This window comes from Lemur catta, chromosome 8 (genome assembly GCF_020740605.2).
Source record: "Lemur catta isolate mLemCat1 chromosome 8, mLemCat1.pri, whole genome shotgun sequence".
Lineage (NCBI taxonomy): Eukaryota > Metazoa > Chordata > Mammalia > Primates > Lemuridae > Lemur > Lemur catta.
The window spans coordinates 48,546,406-48,563,571 of record NC_059135.1 but is presented as its reverse complement, the minus strand read 5'-3'; the positions used below and the strand labels follow the sequence as shown (position 1 = coordinate 48,563,571).

The 17,166-nt window shown below is 38.2% G+C and overlaps 1 protein-coding gene across 2 annotated transcripts in view; it reads right to left on the bottom strand.

The window, feature by feature from the left end:
• The window catches only part of TTN (titin), a 269,437-nt gene that overhangs the window by 250,344 nt on the left and 1,927 nt on the right, over positions 1–17,166 (bottom strand). For both annotated transcript variants that reach the window (XM_045559324.1, XM_045559323.1), the window contains exons 2-13: positions 16,577–16,680; positions 14,174–14,377; positions 12,457–12,744; positions 11,893–11,975; positions 11,556–11,800; positions 7,141–7,447; positions 6,626–6,784; positions 5,805–5,942; positions 4,014–4,145; positions 2,626–2,763; positions 1,891–2,028; positions 1,267–1,404 (exon numbers count right to left, since the gene is read on the bottom strand). In XM_045559324.1, the coding sequence (XP_045415280.1) occupies positions 1,267–1,404; positions 1,891–2,028; positions 2,626–2,763; positions 4,014–4,145; positions 5,805–5,942; positions 6,626–6,784; positions 7,141–7,447; positions 11,556–11,800; positions 11,893–11,975; positions 12,457–12,744; positions 14,174–14,377; positions 16,577–16,667 (2,061 nt within the window). In that variant the 5' untranslated portion in view covers positions 16,668–16,680. The remainder of the gene's footprint in view (positions 1–1,266; positions 1,405–1,890; positions 2,029–2,625; positions 2,764–4,013; positions 4,146–5,804; positions 5,943–6,625; positions 6,785–7,140; positions 7,448–11,555; positions 11,801–11,892; positions 11,976–12,456; positions 12,745–14,173; positions 14,378–16,576; positions 16,681–17,166) is intronic.

Below are 17,166 nucleotides of genomic sequence, written 5' to 3'. Positions count from 1 at the left end.
GATGAAAAGTTACTACAGCTGTTGATGAAATGGGATGAAACAATGCTTTTCACCTCCATAGCATCAGTTTTCATCTCTTCTCGAAAAAGATGTATTTGTTCTTGCTTAATAGCAAATCCTTCTCTAGTCCTTGGCAGTGTGGCTGGTTCAGTAGATTTTGCAGCAGTAACTATTACCTTAGGTATAGACATTTTCTCAGCTTCCATCCTTAGCTAATTTTTAACGCAAAAATAAGATAGTCAATTTATGACAAAATCAGAATGGAAATAAAATTAAAAATTAATCACTCATGAAGTATGTTGCATCGTGGAATTTCTATCATCTATGAGACTTCTAGAAGGATGATATGTTATTAAATATTAGACTTGGGTAAAGGTTTAAAAAGTTTACCTTAAATCATGTCTTAGAAAAATATAAATCAAAGATGTAGAGCTAGAAAATGACATTGGGGGAAATATAAACAGGATTCAGGCTGTGATGCTAATGAAATTGAAAAACTTCAGTTGCTAATTTCCAGATACTATATATTAGCAATAAAGAATAAAATTAGGCAAACAGCTCAGTTAGGGTAAATGACAGTCATGGGAAGTAGTTTAATTCATTGAAATTTCACAGCTACAAATAGATACAGTAACTTCTTCATGGTTTATGTGTGTGATTGTTCTGGCTGGATACTTCCTTCTCTAGATTTTAATATTGCATCTAGTTTAGCTTTCGTGGGAGCTGCTACAGCAGGCACTCTAATTTTCTCAGCTTATTTTCTCACCTGATATTTACAGGGGCAAAAAAATAAAGTTTCACATGAAGAAAATTATGGGTAACTTACTGAAAGAAGTTCATACTTTGTAATGAAATATACTGAATTTATGACCCCTCAAAACATACATCTTCTTGACAGTAAGATTCATCATTTACTTATACAACTTTTGTGTTATTTTTTTTAAATGTTCATGGGGTCTCTGAAAATTAGCCTGCATGCAATTTCAAATCATCAACTTCTGGAAGATTTTTATTGGTTAATAAAAAGTTGAAAATAATGATAACGAGATAAGTGGGGAAAGGAATATGTAATAATATTAATAACAATAGGTAATTTGTTTTTTTAGTTTCCAATTATGTAATTGTCTAAAAAATAAATTTGGTTAATAGTGTCTCATACATAAATTCAGAGATTTGGTATTAATGTATTACAACAGGGGATTTCATATGAGATTTGGTATTAATGTATTATAAAAGGGATTTCACACTTGGAATACCAATAGTCACCTTTCCATGGGTAACTTGGATTTGTTCTTGTCTAGTAGCCATTCCTTCTCTAGTTTTCAGTATTGTTTCTTGTTCTTTGGCTTTAGCAGTAGCAACTGCTATTGTAGACAAGGCAGTTTTCTCAGCTTCCTTTCTCATCTGATTATTATAGTAAAATCAAGATTTTAGTTGTACAGGGCTTCAGGCACACATGATATGACCCATCCCCCCTTCTAGTAGGGATGCAAGAAGTTATTCAGGGTTAAATACATAAGAGAAATTACCTTGCACCTGGTCATGTTTGTATATACTGAGAATCACAAAATGTAGAAATGAGGGCTGGGGACCCTGCGGCCTCAAGGCCACATGTAGCAGCACTTTTAAAACTTTAAGCTGAAAATGCTAATCTTCATGCAAAGGATAATGGTGGATAAAATGAATTACAAATGTTACATGTGGATGGAAAATCAAATGTGCAGATAAAATTAATGGTAATCCTTCACATATTTACCATTTTGGTTTTAGTTAGGGGTTTAAAAAGGAATATACAGATTAATAATTCATACCATACAGTAGTTAATATCAATAGTTTACTGTAAAATAGTTTAAAGATGAATTTTGCACATCTCAAATATCTGTATTCACCTTTTCCTGAGTTATTTGAACTTGTTCTCTTTTGGTAGTGATGCCTTCTCTACTTCTTGATACTAAATCTTGTTCTTTGACTTTGGGTGTGGCAACTATGACTCTAGGTACCACTGTTTTTCTAGTTTCCTTCATTACCTGATCATATAGTAAAAAAAAAAAAAAAAAAGGTAAGAAAATAGTCATTAAATTCATAAGCCTCTAATAAAAGAAACATAAACCAAAACTGAGAAAGGAGGTAAAATTTCTTCTTATTCAAGAACATTTTAATTACACTTCAATATATCATTGGAGTTGCTTTGATCATCCATACTGTTTCACTGGTAAAAATAAGAAGTCTAGTTTAAAAGAAAAAAATGTGATTAGCAATAAAAGACTAAGGAGTGTTAGTTATTTTTTTCCACACTATTCTTACTATAATCGAGGGAAATTCCAGTAAAGCCATATATAGCACATCATTTTTTATATTATCAATTGTCTTGTATACTGGAGTCTACAGGAAGATATTAAAGTGAATTATTAATATAATATCATATTAGTAACAATTCAAAGAAAATCTGAAAGTTAGGAATGAGATGGCAGTGAAAGCTAGCTGGATGGCAAAAGGAATTTTTTGTTTGAGTTATAAGAAGAGAAGGAGGTGAAGCAGTGATGGCTAAGATCGGTGATGAAATGTAGGTGGCTTGCAAATGAAATGGTGCAAGAGTGACTTTCACATCAGCAGGAGGTCATCACCTTCTCATGAGTTAAGTGCATTTGCTCTTGTGGTGTGGCAATTTCTTCTTGAGCTCCCAAGACTGTTTCTAGTTTTGTGGACTCTGCAGTGGCAACTACCAGCATGGACGCAGCAGTTGTCTCAGTTTCCTGTCTTATCTAATTTTTAGAGTAAAATAAAGACTTCAGTTTCAAAATATACAAAAGAAATGGCAAGATAGCCTCGCAACATTCAGAATACAGAGAGCTGAGTGGTGAAAGAGAAAATGTCACATTCCCATTTTAGGATCCTACACCTGTGCTAAAGACACAGATTTTTTGTTTTCCTGAGGAATGGGCTTCTTTTCTGCCTACCTGCCCCTTAGCAAATTGTCTTAGAACTGAAAAGGTGTCATCTTTGAGACATGTTGACAAGTTAAAGAACACAGTGAGTGGCTACTGGCAAATGGCTGGAAAATTATAGGCCGGCTGAACTCGCCAGTCACCAGCACGGCAATGGTAACGGGGACTTCTGTGCCCTTGATTATGCCATGTAGGGTTCTTGCTGCATTCGAAGTCTCTCGCTCACAATAAAGAAAGGGAAATTCAGCCAGCAGCCTCTGGCCAGCCTTTTAGGCATATGGCGTTCTCGTTTGGACCTTGTAAGAAAGTAGCTCTGAGATCAGCAAAGAACTGGAGATCAAGGGAGGTGAGCACAGGTGCCCCCTGAACACGAAAGAATCCAAAATAGATGCCTCTCTCTTGAGACTTTTCAAGGCTTCATGCATGGGAAAGAAGTGGATTTTGGTAACATTGAGATTGTCCTTATATGTCTCTAGAGCACAACAGCAGCAAACACTTCTAGTTCACTGTTTATTAATGGGGAATTCAGGGGATTTTCTTGAAGAAATACCAGTCTTCTCTGATGTCCAGCATTTCCCCACTTCTCTGATATCAGCATTTCCTTGCTATTTAGTTAGAGTATTTATGGCTGATGTATGTGTACATGCGTGTGTATGTGTGCATGTTCATGCACACGCATGTCTTACAATTATATTAAGTTTGTGTATTACAATCTAAGTGACTGAGGGCTCAGGCTATTCATGAAAAAACTGACTATACCAGTGGGCAAGTGGACTGGGATGATATCTATCTTTCACTTCAGTATGCTCTAGAAAGTTCATAGATATTCCCCAAACTGTGCTAGTAGATAATCTCCTGAAAATTGATCAAGTGAGTGAAAAATAATGCAATAAGAACAGAATTTCCGTCCTGAAAGACTTTCCGTACTAGACATAGCGGAACAACAAAAAGAGAAAACACAGTAAGACTTCTCCATTTAGAGATTTTGGTTACAGGCAGGTACATGCAGCTGGCTGGAACATGGTATTTGTCAACAAACTACAAGATTTTTATAAAATTGGACTTACTGTTTTTTGAGTTACTTCTTTTTGTTCTTGTTTTGTAGTAATTTCTCCAGTAATTCTAGTTTCTTGTTCTTTGGCTTTAGTTGTGGAAATTACTACCTTTGGTACAAATGTTTTTTCAGTTTCTTTTCTTATCTGCAATCAGTGATAAAAACAAAACCTTATTATTCCTGCTCTCCAATGGAAGTGGCATGCTGTTTATTAAATATAACAAAATAAGAATTTGAAGAAGTCAAATCCATTTTTCTGGAGATGTCACTAAATAAACAGTCTCATGTTCATTAATATGACCATGCTTTCTCTGCCTGAAACATAAATTAGGCTGCTTAGAGAAAATAACTTGAATTCACCAGTGTTTATTTTGAACAGGAGAGTTGCAGTCTTCTTTAAAAAGATTTCAACATTTATAAATGAATATATGGCAATATAATTCTATCCTAATTCTGTCATCTAAAGATAATCTTAGCATATAGGATATTAGAATGGAAGACCTTAGGAGTAATTTTTTTTTTTTTTTTTTGAGACAGAGTCTCACTTTGTTGCCCGGGCTAGAGTGAGTGCCGTGGCATCAGCCTAGCTCACAGCAACCTCAGACTCCTGGGCTTAAGCGATCCTACTGCCTCAGCCTCCCGAGTAGCTGGGACTACAGGCATGAGCCACCATGCCCGGCTAATTTTTTTGTATATATATTTTTAGTTGGCCAGATAATTTCTTTCTATTTTTAGTAGAGACGGGGTCTCACTCTTGCTCAGGCTGGTCTCGAACTCCTGACCTCGAGCGATCCACCCGCCTCGGCCTCCCAGAGCTAGGATTACAGGCGTGAGCCACCGCGCCCGGCCTTTAGGAGTAATTTTGTCTGACTCTTCCATTTTATATGTGAGAAACCAAGCATGGGTAATTTATAATCTGTTTTTATACAATATTTTTGTTTTGCAAAGTTTCCTAAATATTGTGATAGCTTGGAGCATCAAGTCTTATTTTTCTAAAATTAAGACATTATGTGGAGAAATTTTTTTTTGCACGTATCCTTGGCAAAATTTTTTCCAAATCCTTAACCCTCCTAAGGATGCTGCCTTTCCATGTGGATGCCTGGTGTGTGAGTGTATGTAGGGGGCAGTTTTCCCATTTGCTCTTTGCTATTCTTGGATATCTCATCACTGAAGCTCAGGATCTCAGGGCTGGAAGGGACTTAAAAATTCATCTTCTCAAACCACTCAACTGACAATTGGCTCCACTGGCCATCTGGCCTTATCCAGTGTGTGCCCAGATGCCTCCAATCATGGGGCTGTCCTTTTCACCTTTCCTGGTCATTTGGCCTCCTAAGGCCATGCTGTGCATTCCACTCCAAACCCACGTGCAATTGTCCTCCCATGGAACCAGGAAACAGTGGCTAAGCTTCTCAAAGTGAAAAATGTTCAGTGTTCTCTTCCACTCTTCCCCATTCCTGCCTCAGCATCTATTTCTCCCTCCTGGCTTTACCCTGCTGACCTCTCCCCACGGTCACACATTTAGTTAGTGGGTTCCCAGATCAATGTAGGTGAGACCCGCTTCTACTCCTAGTGTGTGTCCACAGAGGTGCCTTTCATCTAACAGGGGATCATCCAGTGACTCTATGAGTCTTTGAGATCCAGTCCCCAGAAATACACACATGTAACAAGCGTTTTGTTTGTTTGTCTGTTTTAGTGTGATAACAATCATGTGGCCCAAGAAGCAAGACCCTTCATGGTAAACATTCTTATCTGTATTGACACATGTAATAACATCAATTAATTTCAAATCAAAAACCATTTTCACCTGCTCATGAGTTACGTGCATCTGCTCTTGCTTGGTAGTAATTACTTCTCTGGTTCTTGCTTTTAATTCTTGTTCCTTGGCTTTATCGGCGGCCACTACTACCTTAGTTACAGCAGTCTTCTCCGCCTCTTTTCGTACCTGATTTTCATAGAGGAAAGGAAGGAAACACTTTAATGCATCTTATATAAAAAGTTACAATAATATATCTGGATTAAGACATAAATGTCACACAAGAGAGGATAAGGAGGAAAGCTAGAGTGATTTTAAACTGTAACAGGAAATCTATTCAAATGCAAGGTGGGAAATTATTCTGGATTTATAACACTGTTCAGCTATGAATCAAGTGTCATATTTGTTTTGAGGAAAGTAAAAGCAAAGGTCCTTTGGGGGAAGCTTAGAGAAATGTAATGTCTGCCCTGAAATAGTGGTTTCCATGCTTGGCTCATAAAGTTGCTGAGGTCTGGATTTGAGGGATGTCTTATTTAGCTGACTGTCCCCAGCCATCCTTTCCCTTCCTTGACCAGGAGTCCCTTGATACCTTGAATACCATACGTAACTTTTGCCTGCGGATGTAGCCCAGGTATTTCTGATCTGGTCTGCTCTTGTGGGATTTACATCTTAAACACCTTTGGTATCCCAGACCACTTTTTGCTCATTAAGTTTAGAAGTCTGGGACATGCCTGGCTCAGTGCTGCCTTCAGAATGATTTGTGCATTGGTTCATGATGAGACTTCTACACGCAAAGCTCAGTGGATGGTGTGTGAGTGAATGTGCACCACAGGGCCTGGCTGCGCGGGCGCCCCCAGCGGCCTCGCACACACCTGTTCTTGAGCAGGTTGGACGCGCACAGCAGTCGTGGTTGTAGTTGTCCTCTGAGCAGTCTGCTCTACAGCACTGATAACTGGTTCTCTCACTCTGGCCATATCAACAGCAGCAACAACAGTCGCGACAGCTGCACTTTTGTCAGTTTCTTGTTTCACCTGGGTTGGAAATGACCAAGTAGATTACTTTTTTAAAGGATATGCCTGGTAGAAGATAAAAAAATCACAATAGAAACTGAACTTCCTAGAGTAAAATATATGCATTTATCGTTGCCAAGAAATATAGGGGCTGTGTCATTAAAACCTATATTTTATGTAAACGTCACAGATTAGAGCTTGAGTCCCAATTAAAAAGCCTTTACAAAGCATGGTGACCAAATTTGATCTTCAGTTTCTGTTACATTTTCACGCCTTTTTCCTCCAACCTACGCAGACTGAGTTTCGTGGCAGAAATGTGGCTGAAGAAACCAGAACGTGAAACAAGGAGAAACAAAACCAAACCGGTCTGACAGTACCTCCTTAGCACCGGTATCCACAGCCCCTGCCGCGAAGGCAGCGCCCGCGGCTCCACTGATGGTCACTTGCTCCTGGACGCCGTATCTCCCTTCCCATCTCTCTTCTGTCCTGATCTGGGTCGAGCTTGTCATCATTGTCTCTCTCATCTCAGCCTCAGACGAGGAGGCCACGTAGCCCTCTTGCTTCCACGGAGGAGGCACTTCGGGGCCCGTGGCCACGGCAGACGTCTGGGTCTTCCGGACGAGTAACGGAGACCTCACAGATCGGATGGGGGACGTGGAGATCCTTGCGGCTGGAGACACGGACCTGAGAACCGAAAGTGAGAGGTCAAGAAGGCCAAAGCGAGGCACTCCAGTAGGGGTAACCGGATTTCAATAATGGCATGAAAATCCGGAAGTGCTTTAAGACAGAGTTTTAACATGTGTGCCTTGATAGCCTATTCAGAGGGTAGATAACGCACCTGAAAGTAATTTGTTTTAAATCTCAATAAGCCTTATTCTTATCTGCTGTAACCCTGCAAGGGAGTCAGACTTAATTCTAAGTAAGCTAAAGATTTTGTGCCCTGCACCTTCTCACGTAGAAAAAAAAAATCGAGACAGAAGAAGGGGCTTCCTTAATATGCAAAGAAAGTACATGGCAAATCCAGTAATCATATTTTCAGTTTCTCCATATTTCCAATTCTGGGGGCTGAGGGGATATCAAATAGGTATTATATAAAGAAAGGTTTCTGCAATCAAAATGCTTGTGCCACTTTAGGCTAAACATGATAAGGCATTTTTTTCCCCCTGCAGAACTCGCCACTGCCTTCACCATGTCAATATGCTTTGTGACTTTCCAGGCCAGGAGGAAGAGTTCTCATGAAGCTTTTCACAGAACGTTTTGGGGTATAGGCTGTGCAATGCACGGTGCAAACCGCTACTCTAGTCAAAGGGGTTGTGGATGGCTCTTTTTAATTTCCTCTGTATTTGTTTACACCCACTCTTCTTGTATTACTCTCTGCACTTCTTTTACTGTGGAATCAGCTGATTTGAAAACTAATGATTCTATGGGTTTTGGTTAAATTGATAGATAAAGTGGCTTCTTCCAAAATAGTTTTCATTGTTTGCTTTGTAGGTGTACAGACAGTATCAGTTTAAGATTATGGGCACTAAATCCTGGTGTTGATAGCCAAAAAAGATAGTTTCTGATTTGTGTCAATAACTCTGAGGATTGGTCCACTATTTTAGGGTAAAATTTTTCAAAACTAATTTATTAATCAATAAGGTTTATTAAATTTTTCTCTCTAGGTGGCAGTGTTGCCTTATCATTGCATTTTACTAATCACAGAAAAATGTTGTTTATAAGTGCATTTCAGCACTACATAGGACATTTAGCTTACACTGATCATAAATGAAATAATTATTCTAATTAAGCTGAAGGTACAGTTGCTATTTGCTCTAAATTACAGAGTAACTTAACAGTATATTACAATAACCAGTTTCATGGAGAAATGTTTAATCATTTTCTTAAAGAAGGGCTTTTTTATGAAAATCAGTTTACATTTTATAAATGAAGCTGTAATCAAACTAAAAAGAGATCTGGGGGACATGTCTCTATTCTCAAAATGACTGCTAGAAATATAAGAAAGATCAGGTTAGAATAATGTAGAGTCTCCACCAATGGAAGAAAAGCAGAGACATGAACATTTAGTTTCAACCTGTGCTTTATTCTTGCTGTACCTAGTAAAGTAGTTTTAATTCAAAAAGAGTTAAAAACATGATTAGCATGACATGAGTGATTAGCAGCAGGCTGCAGGTAAGCCCATAACTGTGAAAATCAATGTAATTTCAGTCATTATAGGAAAGTGCTTATTTCTGTACTTACAATAAAACATAATCACCAGGTCACAGCTAGATACAATGCAACTTATTCAATGAAATATGTTTGCTTTACTCCACAATAAAAATCAAAATTAAACCATGAGACATTTAAGAAGTAGTCTATCTTGGATAACCATTATTTTCTCCACAAATTGGCATTTTATTTCTTAATTATTGTAAAGCAAATCTGGGGGGCTAAGTAATTTGGATGGTTATTAATGAACTCTTAGAACTGGAACTGCTAAGATAATCAAAATGCTCCCTGGGGTCGGGGACGCTCCATAATTCTAAATGACCCTTAGGCTTAGATCAAAAAAATATAGTGAAGTTGTTATCTCCCCCTCAGTTGCATTTGGACTGTGTTGTGATTTCATGGTGTGCAAACTTGGAGTTAGCAGGAGACTGAACATATTTTTATTTAATTGCCAGAATGTTTTTTAAACTCAGCTTTTTGTTCAAGGTTTCATGTTAGTGTTTGCAAATATCTTTAATTTTTGAAATGGCCAAAATAATAAAGATTAGAAAATACCTAGATTTTTGCATGTATCTGCTAGATATTTATATTGCCTCTTGTATGAAATATTTGTTTGTAGCTTTTGTCCACTGTTTTCATTTGTATTGTGTACTTTTTCTTTTAAAAATTAATTTGTGCACTCTTTTTAATACATCTGGTACATTAGTTCTTTGTCCTAAGTGTTGCAAACATTCCCCCAGTTCCACTGCTTGCATGTTGTTTGTTTATGGGGTTATCTAGCACACACGCATGGTGATGTAGGTTATGCTGTGTTTCTAGGCTGTTACTGTTTATATTGTAGCCATTGTATATTTATTATGATGCTTTTATGGCAGAGGCAATGAAGTATCTTGAGGAAGGGGAACCTTTAAATATTATTTTTTCCACAAATGCCATTTGGTTTAGTGATGACCTAGCTTTTGCCACATATAAATTTTGATTTTATGCAGTTGAATCTATAAATCTCTTTTTAAAAGTTCTCTCCCATGTATGTTTTCCCAAATTTCTTCTCTTTTTTTTATTTGAGCATATTATGGGGGTACAAATGTTTAGGTTTCGTATATTACCCTTGCCCCCACCCCAGTCAGAGCTTCAGGTGTGTCCATCCCCCAGACGGTGCACATCGCACTCATTACGTACTTATATACCCATCTCCTCCTCCCCTCCCATCTGCCCGATGCCCGATGAATGTTATTCCTATATGTGCACTTAATTTTTACTTTTAGTTTTATAGAGACAGGGGTCTCACTCTGTCACCCAGCTGGAGTGCAGCAGTATAATCATAGGGTTTTAATTTTTTAATTTAACTCTTTAATCAAGCTGGGATTTACTTTGTGAATGGTGTGAGGGAGAGGTTTATGTTTGTTTTCTTCTGGATGGATACTTAATTGAGCCAGCACTCTTTTATTAAAATATCCTCCCCTTCCTTTTTTGAATTGAAAGGTCACTTTGATTTAAACTTGAATTTCCTATATATTTGCATCTATTTCCAGACTCTCTGTTCTGCTTCTCTGATGTATTTTTCTATTCATGTACCAATATCATAATGTTTTGATTTCAATAACTTTACAGTAAGTTTGAATTTTTTTTAGGTCAACTATCTTATTATTATTCTTTAAAATTTTTCTTGGCTGGGAAATTTTCTCTACATGCTTTTTTACTTCATTTAAATTGATCAAGAAACATTTTTTTGCTCAAATTTTACACATTTTTCAGTTCATATTAAAAACCTCATCATGATAAACTAAATCCCAAAGTTTCAAATCTGATGTGGATAATTTCCACTTGAGTATATAATTTCTGAGCCCTGATGATACATGCTTACCTTCTAAAATACCTCCATATTACCTAAGCATGAAAATCTATTTTATTTTCTAGATAACATAAACATAGGCAAAATATTCAGAAGGTTTTACTTATCACCTGAGTATAGAAACATTTGTATAATTTTTATCTGTCTACAAGGCACCTTCAACTAATTGTCTCATTGAATCCTCACAACACAACTTGGGATCACTCTTATTGTGATTCTCTTTAATTCGCAGATGATACAACTAACACCCTGTGCAAATTACTTAACTTCTTTAGCTCCAGTTACAATAAAATTGGGCATAATAATTCTTAGAGGTCTTGAATATTTAATGAGATAATGTATGTAGAGTATCAATCAAATGTCTGACAGAGGAAGTGGTCAATATATAGTAACTATTATTTTATTATTATAATTATTGCCTTAAATCAAACTGTGAGCAAGTGATTGGGCTCATTTGAACTTAGAGCTTTTAACCCTAACTTCTCTGCTCTTCTCATCTCACTGTGCTATTTTTTGGCTCCAATAGTAGATATTTATCCAATGGGATATAAACAAGAACTCAGAATTAGAATTTATAAAGTTCCTTAATTTACCTGTGGACAGTGAGGATTTGTGAAAATCATATTAGGTAACTTCTTGGTTTACCTCCTTTGACACCTGCTACATTTTTGGTTGCATGAACCTAATTCAAAAATGCATAATAACCCGCTCTCTTTCGAAATGCTTTACCTGACTGGAGATGGGGTCGGTGCCCGCACATGTCTGACGGGGGAAGGTGAGTGTCTTATCGGTGATGGAGACTGCTGTCGAGCCAGCTGTGCTTTGGCAGGAATGGACGGTGGTGTTGGGGACCTTGACTTTGGCTTAGGAGGAATCCTGGGAGGTGTTTTATGTGGCAGCTGTTGCCCAGCGGCACCATCCATGACCATCTCAATTGTTTCCATTGATCTGGCATCAAAGTGGGCTTCAAACTTCTGTAAAAGATTCAAACAAAGTCCATGTCAAGGAGGAGTAGCTGGGAAGCAACAACCTGACAGGTTTGAAAACTGGCAGTGTAGAAAAATACCTTTTCAATTCTGGTTTGTCTTGTTTCCGAAATCTGAGCAGTCGAAATTGTCTTTGTCCTTTTAGCGGGTACTACTTCTTCACCTGTAAGAAGGGAAAGATGAATCTTTACAAGGGGCACAATGACCCATTTTTGAAGACATTCTGTTAATTCTGATTAGAAAGTTAAAGAGACTTTCTGGCTATCCCAATGGAGGAAAATGCAGAAAGTTTTGGTTTTGTATGAATATAAATTAGGTTTGAAAATAGAAAATGTTCATTATTAGATAAAAATGTACTTAGAACCATTTTTCAAAAATTCCATTATTTGCCAATAATTTAAAAATGCAGATCGCTTAATTGAAACACATTCCAGTTTATAATGCAATGGAATATATAACCACAGATCACTTCGATTCTGAGCTCCTGCCTAGAATCTCAGAGGCTTTTCATGGGTGTTGAAAAGGCAACTTTGATTGCAGCTCACAGCCTTCCTAGGGGAGGCAGGTGGACCCCTGGCCCCACTTCATCCCAAACCAGCCCTCTCCTCTCTCTTTCTTTCTGTTCTTCAACCTCCAGCACATACCTTGAACCAGCAATTCGGCAGTCGAAGTAGCTCTTCCAACGCTATTGGTGGCATTTACTGAATAGGTCCCTGAATCTTCAGGGTATGCTTCCGCAATCAGTAAGCTGTAGAGGTCGCCTTCTTGTGAAATTTGAAAATCAAGGGAGCTCTGAATTTCGGCTCCGTCCCGGTAGAACTTGACTACAGGTGTAGGGATTCCAGTTATTCTCACTTGGAGTCTCACTTGGCTTCCTTGTCTCACGGTCATGCTCTGCAGTCGTTGAACGAAGTTAGGTGGCGCTGTCTCCGCTGCAGGGGGAGGAGAAGAAAGTCAGGACCATGAGCCAGGGCGCTCCCAACAGGGTATTTTTAAACAATCACAGCTCTGATTCCAAAACCAGGCGATGACTTGCCGATCCACATCCTTGACTGTCCTTGAACCCAGCTCATGCAGCAGATGACAGCAAGAATGGAGCCAGGAGATCGCAGTGGGTTATCTCGCCACCATATTTTAGTTGCTTTGTTTTGTTTAGCAGTTGTAGGTCACTAACTTTTTGTTTCTTTGTTTATTTTAAAGGAAAAGTTTGGATCTTGTGATAACATTTCTAGAGAATCTTTCTGGCACTTTCCCCAATCTCACATTTAGTGTAATACTAACATGTTAAGGAAACTTGCATAGTTTAGTAAGTTGCATTAAACTGAATTTGAATGGTTGCTACAGTGAGTGCACCTGTGACTTACAGAATCATTATATTTAATTTAATTTTAAAAATCCCAGCTCTTTTCCAACTTGATAGGTTTTCAAATAACCCAGATATTTACTTGCATTTAAAATGTTGCTCCCAATAATGACATGATTTCATGTTAATTATGCTACAGAAAGGGGATTTGTATTATGTTGAAAGTAAATTTTTATAAGACCAATGTAAAGAGTGAATGGAATTAACTTTGACATGTTTTTGAGTAATAAACAACAGCAGGTGCTGCCAACCCTTTTCATTTTCCATTTCTGAATTTTCTGGATGCATGTTAAAGTTCATACTTGATGTGCTTTCTGTTTAGGTCAATTATAACCCTATAATTGAACATCACCAAAGGTATAGTTTACTGGATAAAGTGTATGTAACATTATGGAGCTCATATGAGATATTGTTATGCAATGTGTGAAGTCATACAATGTTCTGTATATTAATGTCTCAGTAGGTAATAAAGGAGGGAGGAAGAAAACACAGGTCACTAAGATTGGGGATAACTTTTCTGGGGAATCTGTGTCATGCATTTGAATAATAAACAAGCATTTGCCTTTTTCTGAGTATATTTACATGTTTCTTAAATGGGTGGTCTGTGGACTACCTGCATCCGAATCATCTGAGTGCTTGTTAAAGCGTGAATTCTTGGAGATATATTAATATACACATCTTATTCCTCACTAGACTTATGAACAAGTCTCCAAGCCTTTCTATGTGCTGAGAAACATGATTTTTAGTATTTCTTAACATACTTTTGAGTGTTTAATATGTGTAGAGAAACTGATTCACAGCCACTTTTGTGCTGCATTTTCAGAGGAAAATTAAATTCCAGAAGCCAAAACAACTTCCTTATAAATTCAGCCTGAGATGGACCCTTCTCTGTTCGGAGCTGCATCCACTGTGCTCATAGTTCTTTCCGGACTCCCTTCCCCACGTGCCAGAGATGTCCTCAGGGCGAGTGGAGGACTGGCAGGTCCCCACCAGCCTACCTGTCACGAGAAGCTCAGCAGTACTAGTCGCTTGTCCAGATCCATTGGTGGCTCTCAGGGAATATCGTCCACTGTTGGCTTTAGTCACGGCGGGGATCACCAACTTAGCGCGGCCATCGCTAAAGGAGATCTGCACGCCGGGCAGCGTGGAAGTGGAAATCACCTGGCCATCCCTAAACCAGCTCACCTCAGGAACTGGGAAACCTGAAGAGCAAGCACAATGCATCTTTATGTTTGCGTGGGCACCACCAAGTCCTCTGCTCTGTCCCACTGTGTTCACTGTCTTGTCCTAACCCATAAAAGCTTTCCAAAGTGGAATGACATTTAATGATAGCAAAAACCTGACAGTCATTGCATGATCGTAGTGTAAACTTGCAGACCATTAGGGGAGTGGGGGGTTCGTGTAGAGGCCAGTGCCTTCATTTTATAGGGGAGGAAACTGAGGCTAAAAGAGGCTTAATGAGTTTTCCAAGGTCCCTCAGCCAGCAGTGGCACACACAGGACTAGAATTTCCATCTCCTGCCCTCCTGCCCCAGGGCTCTATCTGATGCAATTTAACAGACATCATTAAAATCATGAAAGAAATTTATAAAAGTGAAGAACCAAGGAAACTTTGAAATAAAAAGTTACTGTCGTCCTTTTTGAAAACAAATGAAGAGCAAGAGCAGAAAAGGGGTTGCCAGGCTCTGCCTGACAAGCCCGGGAGGCAGCTCAGCTCCCTCTTCTGTGGTCACGGGGACCCCATGTTCCTGAACTCTCCCACTTTCAGATGTGCAAGCAGTAAAAACACCATAACATGGAGAGGCAGTATCTAATAATAAGAGACTAAGCCAAGCCTAGTCTTTCAGAACCACATGATGGTTGGAATTGCAGACAGAAAAGCCAAGTACATGTCCATGTTTTGACATTTTATGTGTATTAAAACTCTGTGCATTTAGAAGGTATGAGGCAAGTGCAGAACATGGTCTATTTTGCATTTGGCATACATGCTGGTGATTTATCTCCTTAAGCTGGGAAGTAAAGATAAGCCTGTTTTGTTATCCTTACATTAGCCAGTGTCTCACTATGGCTGAGTGAATAGCTTATTAGACTATTTCATGGGCATAGAATGTTTTCAGTGGTGTTTTTCTAAGAATTTATTATCACATAGTGTGAAGGAACAAGAAGCTAGGAAGTAGCCAGATTCCATGACTCCCCAAGCAGGCAAATTCCCACTGAAGCTATATGTGTTCTGCTCAATTCAGAAGTTACTGAGTGTCACCAAATAAATAAGTGAATTATTTGGAAGTCACTAAGAGTTTATCATGCATGAAGAGAGTTGAATTGGTCTATATTCATACAATAAAAAATAAATAATGATTATATGACATTTGTGCAAAGTAAAATAAAGTATTATCCAGTTATGAATAAGGTTGGTGCATAAAATAGGGAAAAAAAGGAAAGAGAAAGAAAAAGGAAATCTTATTTTATATCTTTATTAAAGCCATAAAATTAAAAAAAGAGGGGCAATGCACCATGGAAGTGCACTACATTAAGGATCAAGCATGATTTTTAATTAATCCATATAATCTTACATGGCTAATTACAATACTGCAGAAAGAGACAATATTGATTAAATAATTTTGAAATTATTTACAATAAAGTTCGAAGACTACCCTCCATTTTTTTCATAAGATGATAGATCCCAGAAGCCATGCGTTTTCTTGACTCATCCCTAAACTGAGTTATGAAGATGAGAAAGAAGGCAAAAAAGGAAAGAGATGAACTTCCTTTTAAATTAAATTCTAGGGTCAGTTTGTCTCTCTTTCATATAGAGATCCGAGTGGCATGTATTATTTCTTGTTATCATTTCAAAATGATTAGAAAGTCTTTTAATTCAATAGAATCACTTAATAAAGATTGAAAGTAAAAGCATAAAATAATTAATAGTTAGCTCATCACTAAACTGCTCTGCCTCAGAAGAAAGTCAGACGCAGTTATTTTCCATATAAAACAACTGAAGTCCAGGTGCACCAAGTGGTCAACCCGGGCTACCTACTCAGCAGTGCCATAGCTGGTCCCTACTGGGCTTGAGTTCTTGGCTTCCAGTCTGGCTCTGCAGCTGAACCCAAATATAGAATGACTAAATTTGGTTCTACTTAGCTGCTGGATTCTGACAGCAATTTTAATCCAATGCTAATTATTTTTGCTTTGTGAAATTATAAATATGAATAAAACATTTTCCAGCCATTATATTGTCAGGTTTTGTCAGTACTCTGTGTACGGTATATACCCTTAAGATGACCCTTCTGTAGTGTAGGACCAATTTTTGGGCTTAAATTTGGCATCAAGTCCTACAGCAAAGTTAACCTGAGGGAGAGAAGGTGAAGGAAACAAATGAAAAGCATGACTGTGTGTGCTTACCACTAATGTGAGCCTCAAAGGTTGCGGTACTACCCTCCAGTACCACAACGCTTTGTAACGGCTGCTTAAACGTCGGTGCTTGAGTTGTCATCTTTTTAGGCACTCTGGAAAGGAAAAAAAAAATAAATTAGGATGTCACGGCTAAGGGCCACTCTGGAGCTACTTTGCAGACAGCAGAGACACACATTTCTCCAAATGGATTGCCCTAAGAGTCATCTGTGGGCCTAGTGTGATGGGCAGGTGTTCTCCTTTGTGGCTTGAATTTCAATAGTTGACCTCTAGTGATTTGAAACCTAACACAAAGTAGCCAGTCTAAGGGGAAATGGAAAATAATCTAGCCAAACAGAGCAAGGAATGTACCCTAGTGGTCAAAAAGGGGATGCTCAGTCTTACCAAGTGGAAATTCAGGCTGAGAGATGAAGAAAGGGAAACCACAGTAATGGCATGGGTAGTGCAGTGTAATTAAAGAGACTAGACGTGTGACAAATGTAAAACGAATCTCTGCACCAGCTTAATGTGTAAGAGACAATTATTTTTTAAAAGTTTCCTTTCCCCCAACGTTTTTCACTCACTGTATCCACACTTAAAAA